The sequence below is a fragment of the Marmota flaviventris genome, chromosome 8 (assembly GCF_047511675.1).
Source record: "Marmota flaviventris isolate mMarFla1 chromosome 8, mMarFla1.hap1, whole genome shotgun sequence".
Classification (NCBI taxonomy): Eukaryota; Metazoa; Chordata; class Mammalia; order Rodentia; family Sciuridae; genus Marmota; species Marmota flaviventris.
This window is the reverse complement of record NC_092505.1, coordinates 80288920-80303573: the sequence shown is the minus strand read 5'-3', so window position 1 is coordinate 80303573 and position 14654 is coordinate 80288920. Positions and strand designations below refer to the sequence as shown.

Sequence of the window (14654 nt, the reverse complement as noted above, 5' to 3'; positions counted from 1 at the left end):
ACTTTGGGAAGATGAACCCAGAGCCGGTTAATGAAAAATGTAGTACCATGTTGAAGGATACAGATTATTTTTCTTGAGTTGACAATGAGCCACTGGTAGAATTTAGGTCTGGTGAGTGTGAATCTGGAATATTCTTTGGAGAACAATTTTCTCCCTGAGGGATTTGATAGTGAAGTGAAAGGTGATCACTGGGTTCATGTAGACTTAAGATCAATGCAGGGATTGTGTCCTCTGGCCCTTCAGGTTTCCGTCTGTTGGAGGTAACAGCAGCCCATTTACACCTTGTTAAGCAGGAGAAACTGGAAGGAAAGAAGCAGCCCAGGGAACAAGGGAGCATTTTTTCCCCCCATAAATGATCCTTCTCAGTAAGAAAGTGAGTCAGAAACAAGTTGAACCTGAAAGAAGTATAGGATAGTCCACTGGAGGTTGAGTTCTGGGATAGCATGAGCAATAAGCAATAGCATGGTGTACAAGTCTAACATACAAGGGCCACAGTTTTTCTCCACTCATCCACGTTCTACCTGACAACTAAAAGGTGAGCAAGACAAAATAAGACAGAAACTTCTTGCTTTTTAAGAAACTATGGGCCATGATTCAAATCATCATATTAGTATTGCATAATACTAAAAATGTTCTCCACTTATTTAAAAAAAGAGCTGGGTGGGAACATTACTGATGATATAAATTTTTAGCAATATAGAGGGCTTATGAGTAAAGCAACCAAAACCAAACAAACCAGAACCCCAAGTCATTGGTTGGAAGTGAGAAAAGAAAGAAATAGTGTTAACTATGTAGTTAAATAATGAAGATATACTTGATTTAGACAAGGTCCATGGTAATATACATTAGAAAAATCAGCATTAAAAAGCATGTTAATTTCTGCTATGCACAGAGGTTTTGCGCATATACGGAAAGGATTACACAGTTTTAATATAAATAAATGAAAATGTCCTTCCTCCAAAACCTTCTTTTTGTTCTCTATTAGATTTTTTAAAAGTTAAGATATTAATTGTTACCTTATAATTAAAGATGTCATCACAATAATCCTAGTATTTGTCAGTTACTTTTTAATGGCTTTACTTAAATACTTGCACCAATTGTCACAAAGACTCTGAAGTAGTCTTTGCGTTTCCCATCTTGCAGATATGGAAGCAGAATGTAAGAGATTAGTTACTGTGTCCAAGCACAGAGCCGTGGTTGTAGTAAAGTTCTGTCTACTCTAGAGGCCCTGTCATACTGTCCATTTCCATCATTCCAAATGCTTAGATTTTAAAAAGCACCTCAATGGGAAAGGAAATTTCCTTTAGTTAAAGGCTTATTAGCATTTCATTTATAACTGTTAATAAAGGGTCACATTGCAGACCAATATACCTATGTAATAAAAAATATCTGCAGGATTTTCAAATACTTTTTTATAATTTAAATTTATGTTCACTTTAAATATAAATGTACTAAATAATCTAAACATATTTATTTAGACAACATATCATTTTTATGTAGTGAAAATGCTTTGAAAATTTATCAAGTTATAGTTTGAAAGATGTGTCTTTCTTAGATGTAGCATATAGTTGGGAAGGAACTCTTTTGTGATTATTATTTTTTGAAGTGTTGGGGATCAGATCCAGGGCCTCTTGCATGCTAGGCAAGCGCACTCTCACTGAACAACATGCCTGTCCGCCTGGGAAGGAGTACGAAAAGCCCTTGTGATTGTGGCAGCCCTAGTGAATTAAAAGACAGAAATGATATGAGGCATCTTTTCCCCATAAAGAAATTCAGATGTCTCTAACATGGGAAAGAATGAAGCATGACTTTTACAATCTCACTTGCAGAAATATAAAATAAACAAGAGGACAGGTAGAAAAGCTGCATGATGCAATGCAGTTTCAATGTCCTGGCTCCAGTACATGGAACACTGTGAATTTTCTAAGGTCAAATAACAGACATGTTCCTTGGGGATAATGTGATCTATGTCATGGAGTACTTTGGAGAAAAAGACCAGAAACATGTTCCCAGTTCCAGATGAGTCATTCAAATATGTTATTGACTTGGAAGGGATTACTTTTTAAGAATGGAAAGCACCAGAAGGAATATAGGAGAATTGAGACTCCAGGGATTTAGTAAATTTTTATTTCTTGACTTTCTCAATAAAACTTTTTTAGTGAGGTTGCCTTTTCTCAATTTTGTACTAACTTAAGTTTTATATTTGCTTTTTCTATGATTTTCAGACTTTGGGCCTTTTTTCCAGATCTCAGAAACCAGGTGGTATGCAGCAGGAACCATGATTTCTCTTTTGCTAATGGATATGCCAGATCTCCATGGGTGTCTCTATCACATTGCCCATGGGCGGTTATAGCACAAGAGCTCAGCTGAGGAAGTTTGTGGAATTTAAAAGCAATCAAATTACTGATCCTTACAACTTATCTCTGAGCCTGAAGCAACTACTGATTAGTTCTCTCTAATAAATCCGGGAGGGATGAACTATTACGTTATCCAAGTGCTTTAAAAATATAAAATGGAGGCATAGTTGGGAATGAGAGCAGAGCTGGTATCTTTGATATATTCTTAGTCCCTGTACCAAATAGGATCTCTGCAAATGCTAAAGGATGAGAAAAATATTATTTTGATAACAGGAAAGTCTATAGTTGAAGCTTTGTCCAAAGACATTGGGGATTTAGCTCTATGGTAGAGCATTTACCTAGCAGGTGAAAGGCCCTAGGTTCAATCCAACTAGAGTAATATAAAATGGAATACAGTTTTTAAAGCTGCTCTATCATTCATTCTTCTTGAGTGAGTGATTACATTATAATCTGGGGATTTTCAAAGTTGTTTACCTGTTCCTAAAAAAATAGTGATGGTAGTAATCAAGCAACCTCATTGCGCTTGCCCTGGGTATGACCGTGAGTGCCTGTTCTGCTCATGTCCTGAACAAGGAAAGTTAGAACATTTTTTTAAAATTCACTTTTCATTTCTTTCTTTCTTTTTTTCTTTTTTGCTTTGTACTTGTGACCCCTGGAGGTTTATATCTTGGCGATTGGGCCCAGAGCTGACATAAGACCCTTGCGAGCACATGATTTTTTAAAAGTTAAATATTAGTTGTTGCCTTATAATTACACCAAGGGCTGTGCACAGCAAGGATACCATATTAATGGCAACTAATCAATTAGATCAGATATGGTGTATTTGGTAGGCTTGAGAGAAAAATGCAGACAGGGACAAAACATGGAGAGTTGCTCAGATGGGGAAAGAATTTAGAAAAAAAAAAATGGAAGGCAAAAGCTATAAGGCAGAAAGTGGGGCTTGGTGATGCACACCTATAATCCCAGCAATTTGGGAGACTGAGGCCAGCCTCAGCAACTTAGCAAGACACTGTCTCAAAATTTTTAAAAAAGAGCTAGAGATGTAGCTCAGTGGTAGAGCACCCCTGGATTCAATCCCTAGTACTGTTTAAAAAAAAATAAAAGTCACAAATAAGTGTAGAAGATGGAAAGTGGAGAGTTATGTCATCTAGGAGACTCCTATATCCTTCTGGGAATGATAAGCAGTTCAAGATGGATACACATGCAAACTATATGAGTATTTTTGTTTGTGAGCCCAAATGCTGCCAGCCTTATATTTGTCAGTGGACTTTGTGACAGTGAGTTGCTCTGCTCTGCTCTGCTCAGCTCAGCCCAGGCTGCATTGTTGCATGTGGCATGTATCTCTACCTCATTACCCAGCTCACTCTCTTCACTGCCATAAGTCCCCACAACCCACACCACATGTGTGTAAATCATAGCTGAAGTCAAGTATACCCTGGTATAACACAGATATTTCTGAATGCTAAGGCACAAACACAACACACAGGCATATATCTGCATCTGTGTCCTTGTGCTGTTCTACTCCAGTGTAACACAGTGATCCATGACACATTTCCTGCTCTCCATTGCTAAAACCCTAGCAGGAGGTAGAGAACAGGTAATTGTAGAAGCAGCGATGAGGAGGTTTTGGAGTCATCTGAGTGGGAGAACAGAGATGCCAATAATTAGGAGCTGCCAAGAACTTTTCTTTTACGGTTGGGTCGGATTTGTTGGTGACTGTTGGTAGTGCTTCCTACCAGGACCAGACTGGACCACCTTTAGCCATCACCATCATCATCATTATTACATCAATTTCCCATAGTCACCTTGAGGTTGTTAAGACACTTTCAGGTTGCAAAAAGCAAATGATCCTCAGGTGAGGGAGGCTTATTTGTCAGTATAATTAGGTTGGTTTGTATGGCATCTAGGGTGTGGGTTTTATTGATATGGTGTATTTGGTAGGCTTGTCATAGTCAGTTGGAAGCTTGTCCTGGGGATTTTAGGAGAGATCACCTCCAGGCTGTTGTTATTCCTTTTCCCATCAGGAAGATGGCATTGCCTTTACATGTGAATGTATGTGTTTGTGAATGTATATAAAACCAGGGAGTAAGAGAGCTCAAAAAGATAAATGTGAAAGTGCTTTGAAAATAGTCTTAATGTTAAATAAAAGCAGGAGTCATGGTAGTGATGAAGCATAGATCCACCCAGCTCCCATATTTTTTAAATATTTTTTTTTAGTTGTAGATGGATAAAATGCCTTTATTTAATATTTATTTTTATGTGGTGCTAAGAATTGAACTCAGTGCCTCACACATGCAAGGTAAGCTCTGTACCACTGATCCACAACCCCAGCTCCAAGCTCCCATATTTTTAACAACTGTTTAGAAATAATGAAGGTGGCAGGTTCTCTCCAAGGTTTACTCTCAAGGAACTGAGAACACAGTTTTGGGATACATGTTATTTAATGATACAAATTTCAAGTAAAAAGCCTTTATCTTTTACCCTAAAGTTTCAAGTGATATTTGATCCAGCTAGGTCAGCAGTCTAAAAGTCCTTCAAAGCTGGATAAGTAGAACATTCAAGAGGATTTTTTTTAAATGTATTTTCTCCACTCATTATAGATGCCTTGTTGTTTTTGAACCCTGTTTTACTTGTTCATGTAAAATGAATGTATACCTAGAAATCTTTTGTTCATGAATTTTACTTATAAGGGAGAAAACTGACATTGTTGGAACTTACAAAAGTTGATACATTTCTATGGGTCTAGACTTGATTAACAGACCATGAAATAATAGGAAGAGAGAGGTTTTTAAAAATATATACTATATTTTTCCAATTAAAAAATGATAACATTTTATAGAAATTTGAAAAAAAAAATGTAGAGTAAAATTTTTAAATGTCTGTGTACCCAAAGGTAACTCATGATTTAAAAGAAAAAAAAAAAGTTTTAGTCTTTTTTTTTTTTTTTGAGGGGGGTTTATTTCTAATCTTACTAGTGTTTGCAAGTTTGCGTTTTTATCCTGCTTTCCATCTTCACATTTATATCAGACGTACTTCCACTGAAATTCAGTCTCAGCTCCTGCTAGCCGTAAGACCTCAGGCAAATTATTCATTCCACTTCCTTAACTGAGAAATGGGAATGGTAGTAGTATACTCATATAGTGGCTTTTTGAAAATAATGTATATAAAAATAATGTATATAAAATAATGTATATAATTTAACTTAGTTTGTCTACAGTTCTTCTTTATATTTAATGTTTCATCAAGTGAAGAATGTAATAAGATTTATCAAACCATCTTTTGTCCATTTACATTGTTCACAGTTTTTCACTATTTTAAAGAATGCATCTTTGCATATATGTACCATACCACTTCTTCCTTTAGGAAAACTTGATTAAAAAGGAATTTCAGAAAGTTTAATAGTCTTTTTTAATTGATTTCTAAATTATTTTCTAAAATAGTTGGTTATATTTCCAACAGAAATATTCTCTGATAAAATTAAATTTTTAGACTTTTAATTTTAAAAAATTTGTATCTAAATGTTTTAATTTGAATTTCTTTAATTTACTGGTGAAATTAAGACATTTGTATATCTGATATTTTTATATCATTTGTATATTGAAATTAAGACATTATATATTTGTGTTACTCTTCTGTGAACTGTTTGTCTTTTACTGATTTATCTGTTTAGGACTTAGAGTTTTTCTAAAATACATTTACTTTGATTATATTGATCTATGATAACTTTTAATAAATTTCTTCATCTCGATTTTTTGATAAGCCATTTTTTTGTTAAGTAAATTTCATCTGTTTCTTTAGTTATGTGTAAACTCATAAAACCATCTACAGCATTGTCTACAGTATAGTTTATATTCACTTTTTTCTCACATGATTTACATTCTTTAGGCAAAAGTGAGACTTTAGTTTGCTTTACAATTAGTAACACATAGTTTAGCTTATAAATTCTAGCAATTTACCAGTTGTTGACTATTTCCATTTATATATATTTTTTTTGATTGAAGTAAATTCAGGCTTATTTTTTTTTCCCTTTAAACTGTATCAGAGTAGCAATTATAAAATTGTTTCCTGACCCTTTTAAAATTCTTACTGAAGTTATTTATGGGAATATTATCCCATGAGTATGTGAAATTGTGCTTAGCTGTAGCAGTCCATAAAACAAAATGTACATGTTTTCTTAAACTTTCCTCTTCCTCTTTATAGAATTTTATAGAATCTTCCATCACACTGTTTGAATCTGACCTAGAAAGTGGGAAGTTTATTGACATTACAAATCAGGAAATTTCTGACTTGGAAGAAATTGGCTTTGGCAGTGAAACAAGATCCATTCATGTCAAAAGCGGAGTGTAAGTGGTCTCCTACCCGGAGAACCTTGAGAGAGTCTTTGGTGTTTGGAATTGTTGGCTGCTTGATTACACATCACCTCTGTTCTCTTCTTCCTTTTCCCTCACTAGATGGGTTGCCTACCAGCAGAAGTGCTTCTGTGGAGAGCAGTACATTTTAGAGAAAGGGAAATACAAATGCTTTTTTGACTGGGGAGGATCAAATAATATAATCATGTCAATCAGACCTATCCAGCTGGTGAGTATGAAGATGGCAAGTTCCAGTGGAATATGTGGAATAATTTTTTTAAAAGTGAAATTGTTGAATTATTTTCTGTATGTATGTATGCAGAAAATAAAACATTATACGATTTTCTGTAGATTCCATATATAGCTGTTAAGTACAGGAATGAGATGATTCTGTAATTTGATCATTCATTCAGCAGCATTTATGTAGTGCCTCTAATATGTCAGGCATTGTGATGATTACTGTAGATAAAGATGAATGAGACTGCCCTGGTGGCTTTCTGGTCCCTGAGGGGAGAGATGTAGATGTACAAGCAACTAATTATGTGTGATTAGTGAGAAAATGAAGTGTGTAGGCAGTGGGGAGGGAGCCTGGGAGGGGCTTCCCAGCACAGGGGAGTTGGAGACCTCGCTGCAAGAAAGGTATATTGAGTAGTATCTTAAGGGATGGAAGGAAATTTTCCAGGCAGAAAGGCATTTCACAAAGAGGAAATATTCCTGGTGTCCAAAATCATGAAGTTGTAAATGATTATGGCCAGTTTGTATATAACAAACACTGTAGAATAATAAGAGTACCCATGAGATTGTGGTCAGAAATTCAGACTTACTTTCTTTCTAGTGGGCATTGGAGCCCATTTTTCTCCCAGCCACAATGTTAATCAAAATGACTTAGTTATAAATACTAAAGTTGTTATCAGAGAATTTCATAGGTTATTTGAGGGTCATAGCCAGTTCAAAGAATCTAGTAAATTGATCAGACCATTAAATTTCTTTTCAAAGGATATTTTCAAAACATTAAAAAAGATGACTAAGATTATTTGATTACAGTTTTCCTTTTTGTTTTAATGTATTTTTCAGGAACCACTTGGGATAAATGAGCCTCCGCATTTGGTATGTTTAAAAATATTCTCGACTTGTACTTGTTAGATTGTTTACCAAGAACATTTGTGCCCTTTCCTCAAATCTTCCTCTCAAATAACTTTTCTGTGTGGCAGGACAATTTATATTATTGTTGGTAAGCAGGGGAGTGCCCGTCCTTGTTAGTGGACATATGGGCCTAGATTTGTCACCTTATCTTTCATTGTTATTTTTTTTTTTTCAGGGCTGCTGCTCTCACCCGGTTAGGGTCATTTGAACATGTGTCATTCTTTCTTTCCCGTCTTCCTATTCTTTCTTCATATCACCATCTTTTTCAGGACAGTGTATTATTCTGTCTCTGGAGGAGCAAACAGCATGGAGCAGTCTTTGTCTTAACATGCTTATCAGTTCCCTGGATTTCTAATGCCTACATCAAATGCTGCTCTAAAGCACTCATGAAGCTGAAACCCTACTTGGTCATTTCTGGTGTGTTTGTGGTTTGAAGTGGATTGTGTAATACTCTGGAGCCTCATGTTTATTATCTGTTGTGGGCAAGAAATCGTGCCCATTTCATACTTCTAATAATTTGTGAGGTCAATGTTAATCCCAGTTATTGTTAAGAAAACTAAGATTCAGAATTTAAGTGCCATTAATCACACACACAGCCAGAAGTAACAAAATTGACATTTTCTAGTTTCCTGACTCCACTAACAAAGCCACATTTTCAAAGTTGGGCATGAAGGGAAGACACATCACGGGACAAGTAGCACAGCCATAAAAGGAAGGGATGAGCAACTGCTTCCTTTGTTTCATTTTAAATACCTCTATTCAGAAAAATTGCTATCCAAAAGCCAGGTGTAATGAGTGGTTTTAAATAGCACTGGCTACCTTACATGATGCTTTTCCTCTGGGTGCGTATGTTTTGTCATATTCCTGCTAATATTCATATGTTTCAGATGAGCGTGGTTTCACAGTGTTTCACTCACAGTCCTTTTAGTTTGTGTTATTTTCTGATTAGCTCAGGCCTATTGGGAACATTTCCTTTTTGAATATAATTGAGTAGTTGTATTTAAAGACTTTTGCTGCCAGATCTTTATTTTGAATTTTTGAAAACTCCCAACTGTAGATTATTAAAATATTTTTTTCACATGAATCAAAATAACCAAGTAGATAAGGGAGTTACACAGGGATCATTTCAAACTGCACATTTTCTGAGCTTAAAGTACGTACAGTTTAAAAATCTCATTCTTTTAAGCTGTTTCTCTCCCTCCTTGGTGGCGGGTTTGTGTGTGTGTGTGTGTGTGTGTGTGAGAGAGAGAGAGAGAGAGAGAGAGCACTTCCTTGTGTGGGGCCCATTGCTGGGAGGTTTTCTTTATAGTATTTCTGGTCAAACTTGAAAAGAGAGGAAGTAGCAGAAAATGCCCAGTGAAGTCAGCTGCACTTTGTGTTTTCTGGAGATAGCTCAGTAATTGCCTTATACAGTACACGTTTCTGAAGGCAGATGATAACTGCATATTTGGTAACACATGTACAAAGCTTCTTTTGTTTACTCAGTATCAGAGCTCTTATTATTTTCTCTTGGCCACATTTTCAAGTGTTTCTCTTATTTATAATTGCCTAAACCCAAATAGACAAGTCTTGGCTGACACATGGTTTCTGTTCACTAACCAGAAAGTCTTGTCTCCTTCACAGGTAGCTCTAATATGCACATTGGCCATGCATGTGCTGTGTGCAGGGGGCTACTTATTTTCCCTGTCTGAGGAGTAAGAAGGCAGCTACATTCCAGAGTTTTACTCAGAGAGGGATTTTTTTTTTTTTTTTTTTTTTTTTTTTTTTTACGATGGTGATTTTAAGGAAAACCTCAAGTCACTAGAAAATGTATTTAATGGTTAACATATATCATGAGACTTAGGATAATAAAAATATTGCTGCTTGTTCTGTTAACATATTATGACACATTTTATTTGGGATACTATTAGAACCCCGCCTTTTATTGAGTAGATTGTTTTTCACCTAAGGCTGAAGATCAGTCACTAAATTTAATTATCAAATCAAGATACATAGCATCACTATCATTATATAGAGTTCTCATTATTAACAGGTGGCATTTTATTTTGTTTCCTCCCAAAAAAACAAACCTTAAATATAATATGAATTATCTTTATATTGTTGTTTGTCTTAGCAAGTCCTGAATTTCAGAAATCTCACTAGATTAAATCTCATAAAAATGAATTAATTTTTCAATTTTAGTTTAGTTGCATTGTTCTATTAGAAATTCTCACCAATTGCCCTCATAGACCCAACCAAATAATACCGTGTGTCCCTCAGGTATTTTTAAAGTTCATCTATAAATAAAATCAAAATTTTGGATTTTTAAAAAATACTGAAGCCTTTGATTCATTTTTGTACATAATGCTAACTGAAAAAAACAACTGGATGTTTTATTCTATTAGATAACTTAGTTTCATTGAATTTTAACGTGATCCCAGTATCTGTATTAGTTATGGTTACTGTTGTCATGAATGGGAATAGGAAAATGGCAGTTGCAGTTTTAGGCAAATATCAGTAAGACTTAAGAACAGTACAGAGAAAAACTCTTCTTTGTTACACTGCATCTAGACAGTTTTTGTAGACTCCAAAGTCCAAAAATAGGAAGAACTATTTAAGTAAAGAAAGTCTTCTGTGAGTGCTCAGGGAAATAAAATTATGATAGACTATGTAATTGACATGAGAAATACATAACACCATAATACAAGATAGGTGTGATATAATTGAAGAATGGAAACAAGATTTTTTTTTTGTTTGTTTAACAGTCTCCTAATGTGTATGAGGGAGGTCCAGATTCTTAGGGAAAGTCATATTCAGACAGTGAAGAAAGTTTCTCTTAGAAATTAATCTAATTTGGGAATAATAAAATTATATCAAAAGATGGCTCTGATATTGTGAAATAAATTGAGCACAGCATCTGTATTTGGTTAGAAATTAAGTTCTTGAGTTTTCAGTTTAGACAATACCACATTTTATTCATGTGTATCATAAGTGATAATGACACAGTGCAAAAGCAAAATCTTCAGCATAAAGTGGTGATATTTTCTGCCTGAGGACAGTTTTAAGGAAGAAATGCCACAATATATGTGAAAAGACACCCTGCCAGTCAGTGGTAGGCTGGGTTTTGTGATGTTCTTGTTTTTGCTTCCATACACTTAAATGAAGTGGGGAGCTGGCAGGGACTGAGACATGCTCACATGGTGCAGAGGGATAGGCGTCATTTGAAAACAACTCATCTGTTGTTCATCTGTTTGCCTGAGTTTTAAGCAACCTATCTGAGTCACTTTGTATGTGTATTTGCCATTCAACTGGAAAGGAAAACACCATAGTAATTTATCCAGGTATCTTTCTGCTATGCAATTATCACATATGATATACTTCTCTTTATTAGTTATGATGAAGATTTTGCAGAAATCTGTTTTGCTGTGTGATTATATTAGTTTTCCCAGAACTTAATTTCGCTGAGGCACTGTCACTGAATTTCACCAAGAGTAGAAACCACAATTCAATAATTAGTAAGTAGAATTATATTCTGTTTGGACCAGCCTCAGAATATTATTATGAAAATTGTTGTACTCTGAGGCATTTATAAGATGGTCAAAATGATGTGTTACTCCTGTGGTGTCGGTCTAATTTTAAGTAAACCATATAATCTCATTTTGAGGGTAAAAATAAACTTATGTAAGCATTAAAACTAGTTTTTAAAGTTCACTGAAAGATGTCATAAATTATGACTTTATGATATTATTTGTGTATGTGTATGAGTTTTTATTTATTCTTCTGGATAGGAAGACAGACTAAAAACCAGAGATAACTACTAAATATGCCATCTGAACCATGCCTTAACATGCATTGTTAACAGTAAAGGATTTGACATTTCATGGTTTCATAGTGAAATATTGAAATATAGATCTTGAACTCAGCAGTATAAAATTAATTCAACAATCTAGAAATACAAGCAGTTAATAACATAGCTAATCTTACTTGCATATGTTTTTTTCTAATTTCTACTGTGTATTTAGATAATATTTGTAAGCTGTAGACACATGAACTCTTGGAGGTTAAAAGTGATTTTTGTTTTAGCCTCAGGTTTATAAACCTTTACCTCAAAATCAGGTCTTGTTTTGTCTTACTTTTTATTGCCATCCTTTGTATGCACTGTAAGGACCCTGACAGAAACTTGCTGGATCTCATCTCTTTGAGGCGAGGAGCTACTTGGCATTTTAATTTCCAAGTATAGTGTGGCTTCACAATGGGAAGTCATGTTGTGCAAGCCACAGTTGGTTAGGGGGGAATTGGGTCTCTTACCTCCCTGGTTTTGGTTGACCTTTGATAGGAGACCTAGCAAGGTCAGAGCAGAATAAGACAGCCAAGAAACAGTTCCTCTCAAGGGACCCTTGGGAAGATGAAGGCAGTGAACACCAGCTGCTCAAAGAAGCATTGACCTGGGTGACAGCAGGAGAAGTGCTGCTGAGGATCACCCGTGATGATGCATGCTTTGCTACAATGCTGGCCTGTCAGTGCAGGGTGGACCGTGGGCCATGTTGTTTCAAGTCTCTAGTGTATTATGAAGTATTTATAGTGCTCATTAATTTTTTCTTATTTGTGTTCCAAGGCCACTAGAGTTTCAGATTATTATTTCTCTGCTCCTAAGGGGAATTATAGTTGGGATTTCATGGATGTTTCTTGACAAAAAGAACTAAAGTAGAAATGTAGTGGTATATGGCTGAAGCTGTATGTTAAAGATGTTCTTATCAGAAAAAAATGAAGCCTGTAAGCTGAAATACATGACACAGATGCCTTTCTTTCTTCACCATAAATCTTCCACTAATCCCACCATTATTATCTTCTCTGCCATCTGCTCCTGTGCTCTCAGGGCACCCTCATGCTCTCTTCTTCTCACTTTTATTAACTGTGGATCAGGAAGACTTTGGGAAAGAAAAGGCATACCAAATCTCCCACACACCCATCTGAACCTCTTTTGTGTTGAGCACTAAATTGCTTCTTATTTTCCACTTCTAGTCACACCATACAGGATAATATTTTTCAATAAGATGAACAAAATCACATTGTAAATCCCTTATGATTTACAGGTAGAATTATTTTCTAGGCATCTGTGCCCACTATTTGATGCAAAAGATGAATGAAAATGGTAAATAGATTTTGAAATTGTATTTCTGGAAACTTGTCAGAAGGAGACTTTAAGGAGAATGCTATCATCCTTAACCTAAATTCACTCACTGGTAATAGATAAAACAAGTCAATATTTTGCTGATTTTTTATAAGTATATTTAAGGTTTTTATTATGATGATGTCAAACAATTATTTTCTGTTGTGCTTGTTCTTGCAGCTCAAAGCATTCAGTAAACCAGGGTTCCAAGGTGAATGTATAGATTTTACAAAACAAAGTTCTGATTTGACTTCATTTACACCATGTTCTTTTAAAGTTCTTCGAGGTTGGTAAGTATTCTTGTTGAGTATTTTCTGGTGTTACATAATGACTAAATTTGTTTTAAATTTACAGAGAGCTGACTTTTTTGCATACATAGTGAGATTAATTTTTTTTCTTTTTTAAAGATTGGTCAACTACTAACTGGCTTATGTTAATTTTGCCAAATTTACATTTTGAGTTATTATGGAAACCAAGAAAGAATGTTACAAGTAACCAGCTGTGGGAACATCTTGATGATTTTGTTACTCACTATTTTCTTAATATTTTTGTTTATATTGTTATCTTTTTATTATAGCATAATAGAATGCTACCAAAAATAGCTGATTTTGTCCATGTAAGACATATTACTCCTTTTTTTTCTTTCACTTTGTTGTTTGAAGTATTTATCATTTGCATTTTACAGATGAAGAAACCACATTCAAAGTTAGGGTTTGCCAAAGTCACACCAAATAAATAGTTTATGAGAGTTTTTTCCCCCTTTTGAATCCTATATTCTCCCAGCTGCAGTAACATATTAAATCTTCTCACATATATATGAAACTGTTGTCATACTCAAGGCTGAAATATAGTCTCTCAATTTTTTTATTATAGTAAAATATACAACATAAAGCTTATCATTTTTAACCAAAGTATACAGTTCAGCAGCATCTCTGTCAAATTATCTGCTGAGTAACCTGTTAAAATATCTCTATTCTTACTTCCTTCTTTCCTGATCCAGTAGAGACTGAGTCTCCCAGTCATCCCCTGTTCTATTGTCTTGTCTCTAGTATTTATCACAAACCAATTTTAGCCCATTTATTGTCCCAAAATCCAGTTTAATATTTTTCTGATTTTTAATTCCCAGTCACTCTCTAATACCAGTCAGATCATACCTTTTCCAGGATTTGCCATCAACTAGTTTCATTTTTCCTGTTCATTCTCCATTCTGTTCTTATATTTTTTTCTTGTCTTCCCCTCTTCCAATATTTAGTTGGCTATTTGTATTCCTCCTTACCCTCTGTACCAGCAGTTGGCAATTTTTCTTTCTTTCTTTTTTTTTTTTTTTTTTGGTAAAGGGCCAGATAGTAAATGTTCTCAGCTTTGTGTGCTGAGTAGTCTCTGCCCCAGATTACTTAGTAATGCCACCGTAACACTGTCACACAGGTGCAACCATGGAGAAGACACAAGTGGGTAGGCCCAGCTGTGCTCTGGTGAAACAGTGCTTATGCACAGAAATTTGAATTGTATGTAATATTTACATGTCATGAAATAGTCTTCTTTAAATTTTCAAACCACTTAAAAATGTAAATACTACTCTCATCTTATGGACTATATGAAAACAGATCCCAGGGCAGGTTTGGTCCACAGGCTACAGTTTGCTGACCCCTGCTCTAT

The 14654-nt window shown here is 35.0% G+C and overlaps 1 protein-coding gene across 1 annotated transcript in view; it reads left to right on the top strand.

Moving 5' to 3' along the window:
• The window catches only part of Crybg3 (crystallin beta-gamma domain containing 3), a 110117-nt gene that overhangs the window by 67010 nt on the left and 28453 nt on the right, over positions 1 to 14654 (top strand). Inside the window, exons 13-16 of the mRNA XM_027943246.2 lie at positions 6558 to 6700; positions 6809 to 6935; positions 7781 to 7813; positions 13179 to 13288. Of these exons, the coding sequence (XP_027799047.2) occupies positions 6558 to 6700; positions 6809 to 6935; positions 7781 to 7813; positions 13179 to 13288 (413 nt within the window). The remainder of the gene's footprint in view (positions 1 to 6557; positions 6701 to 6808; positions 6936 to 7780; positions 7814 to 13178; positions 13289 to 14654) is intronic.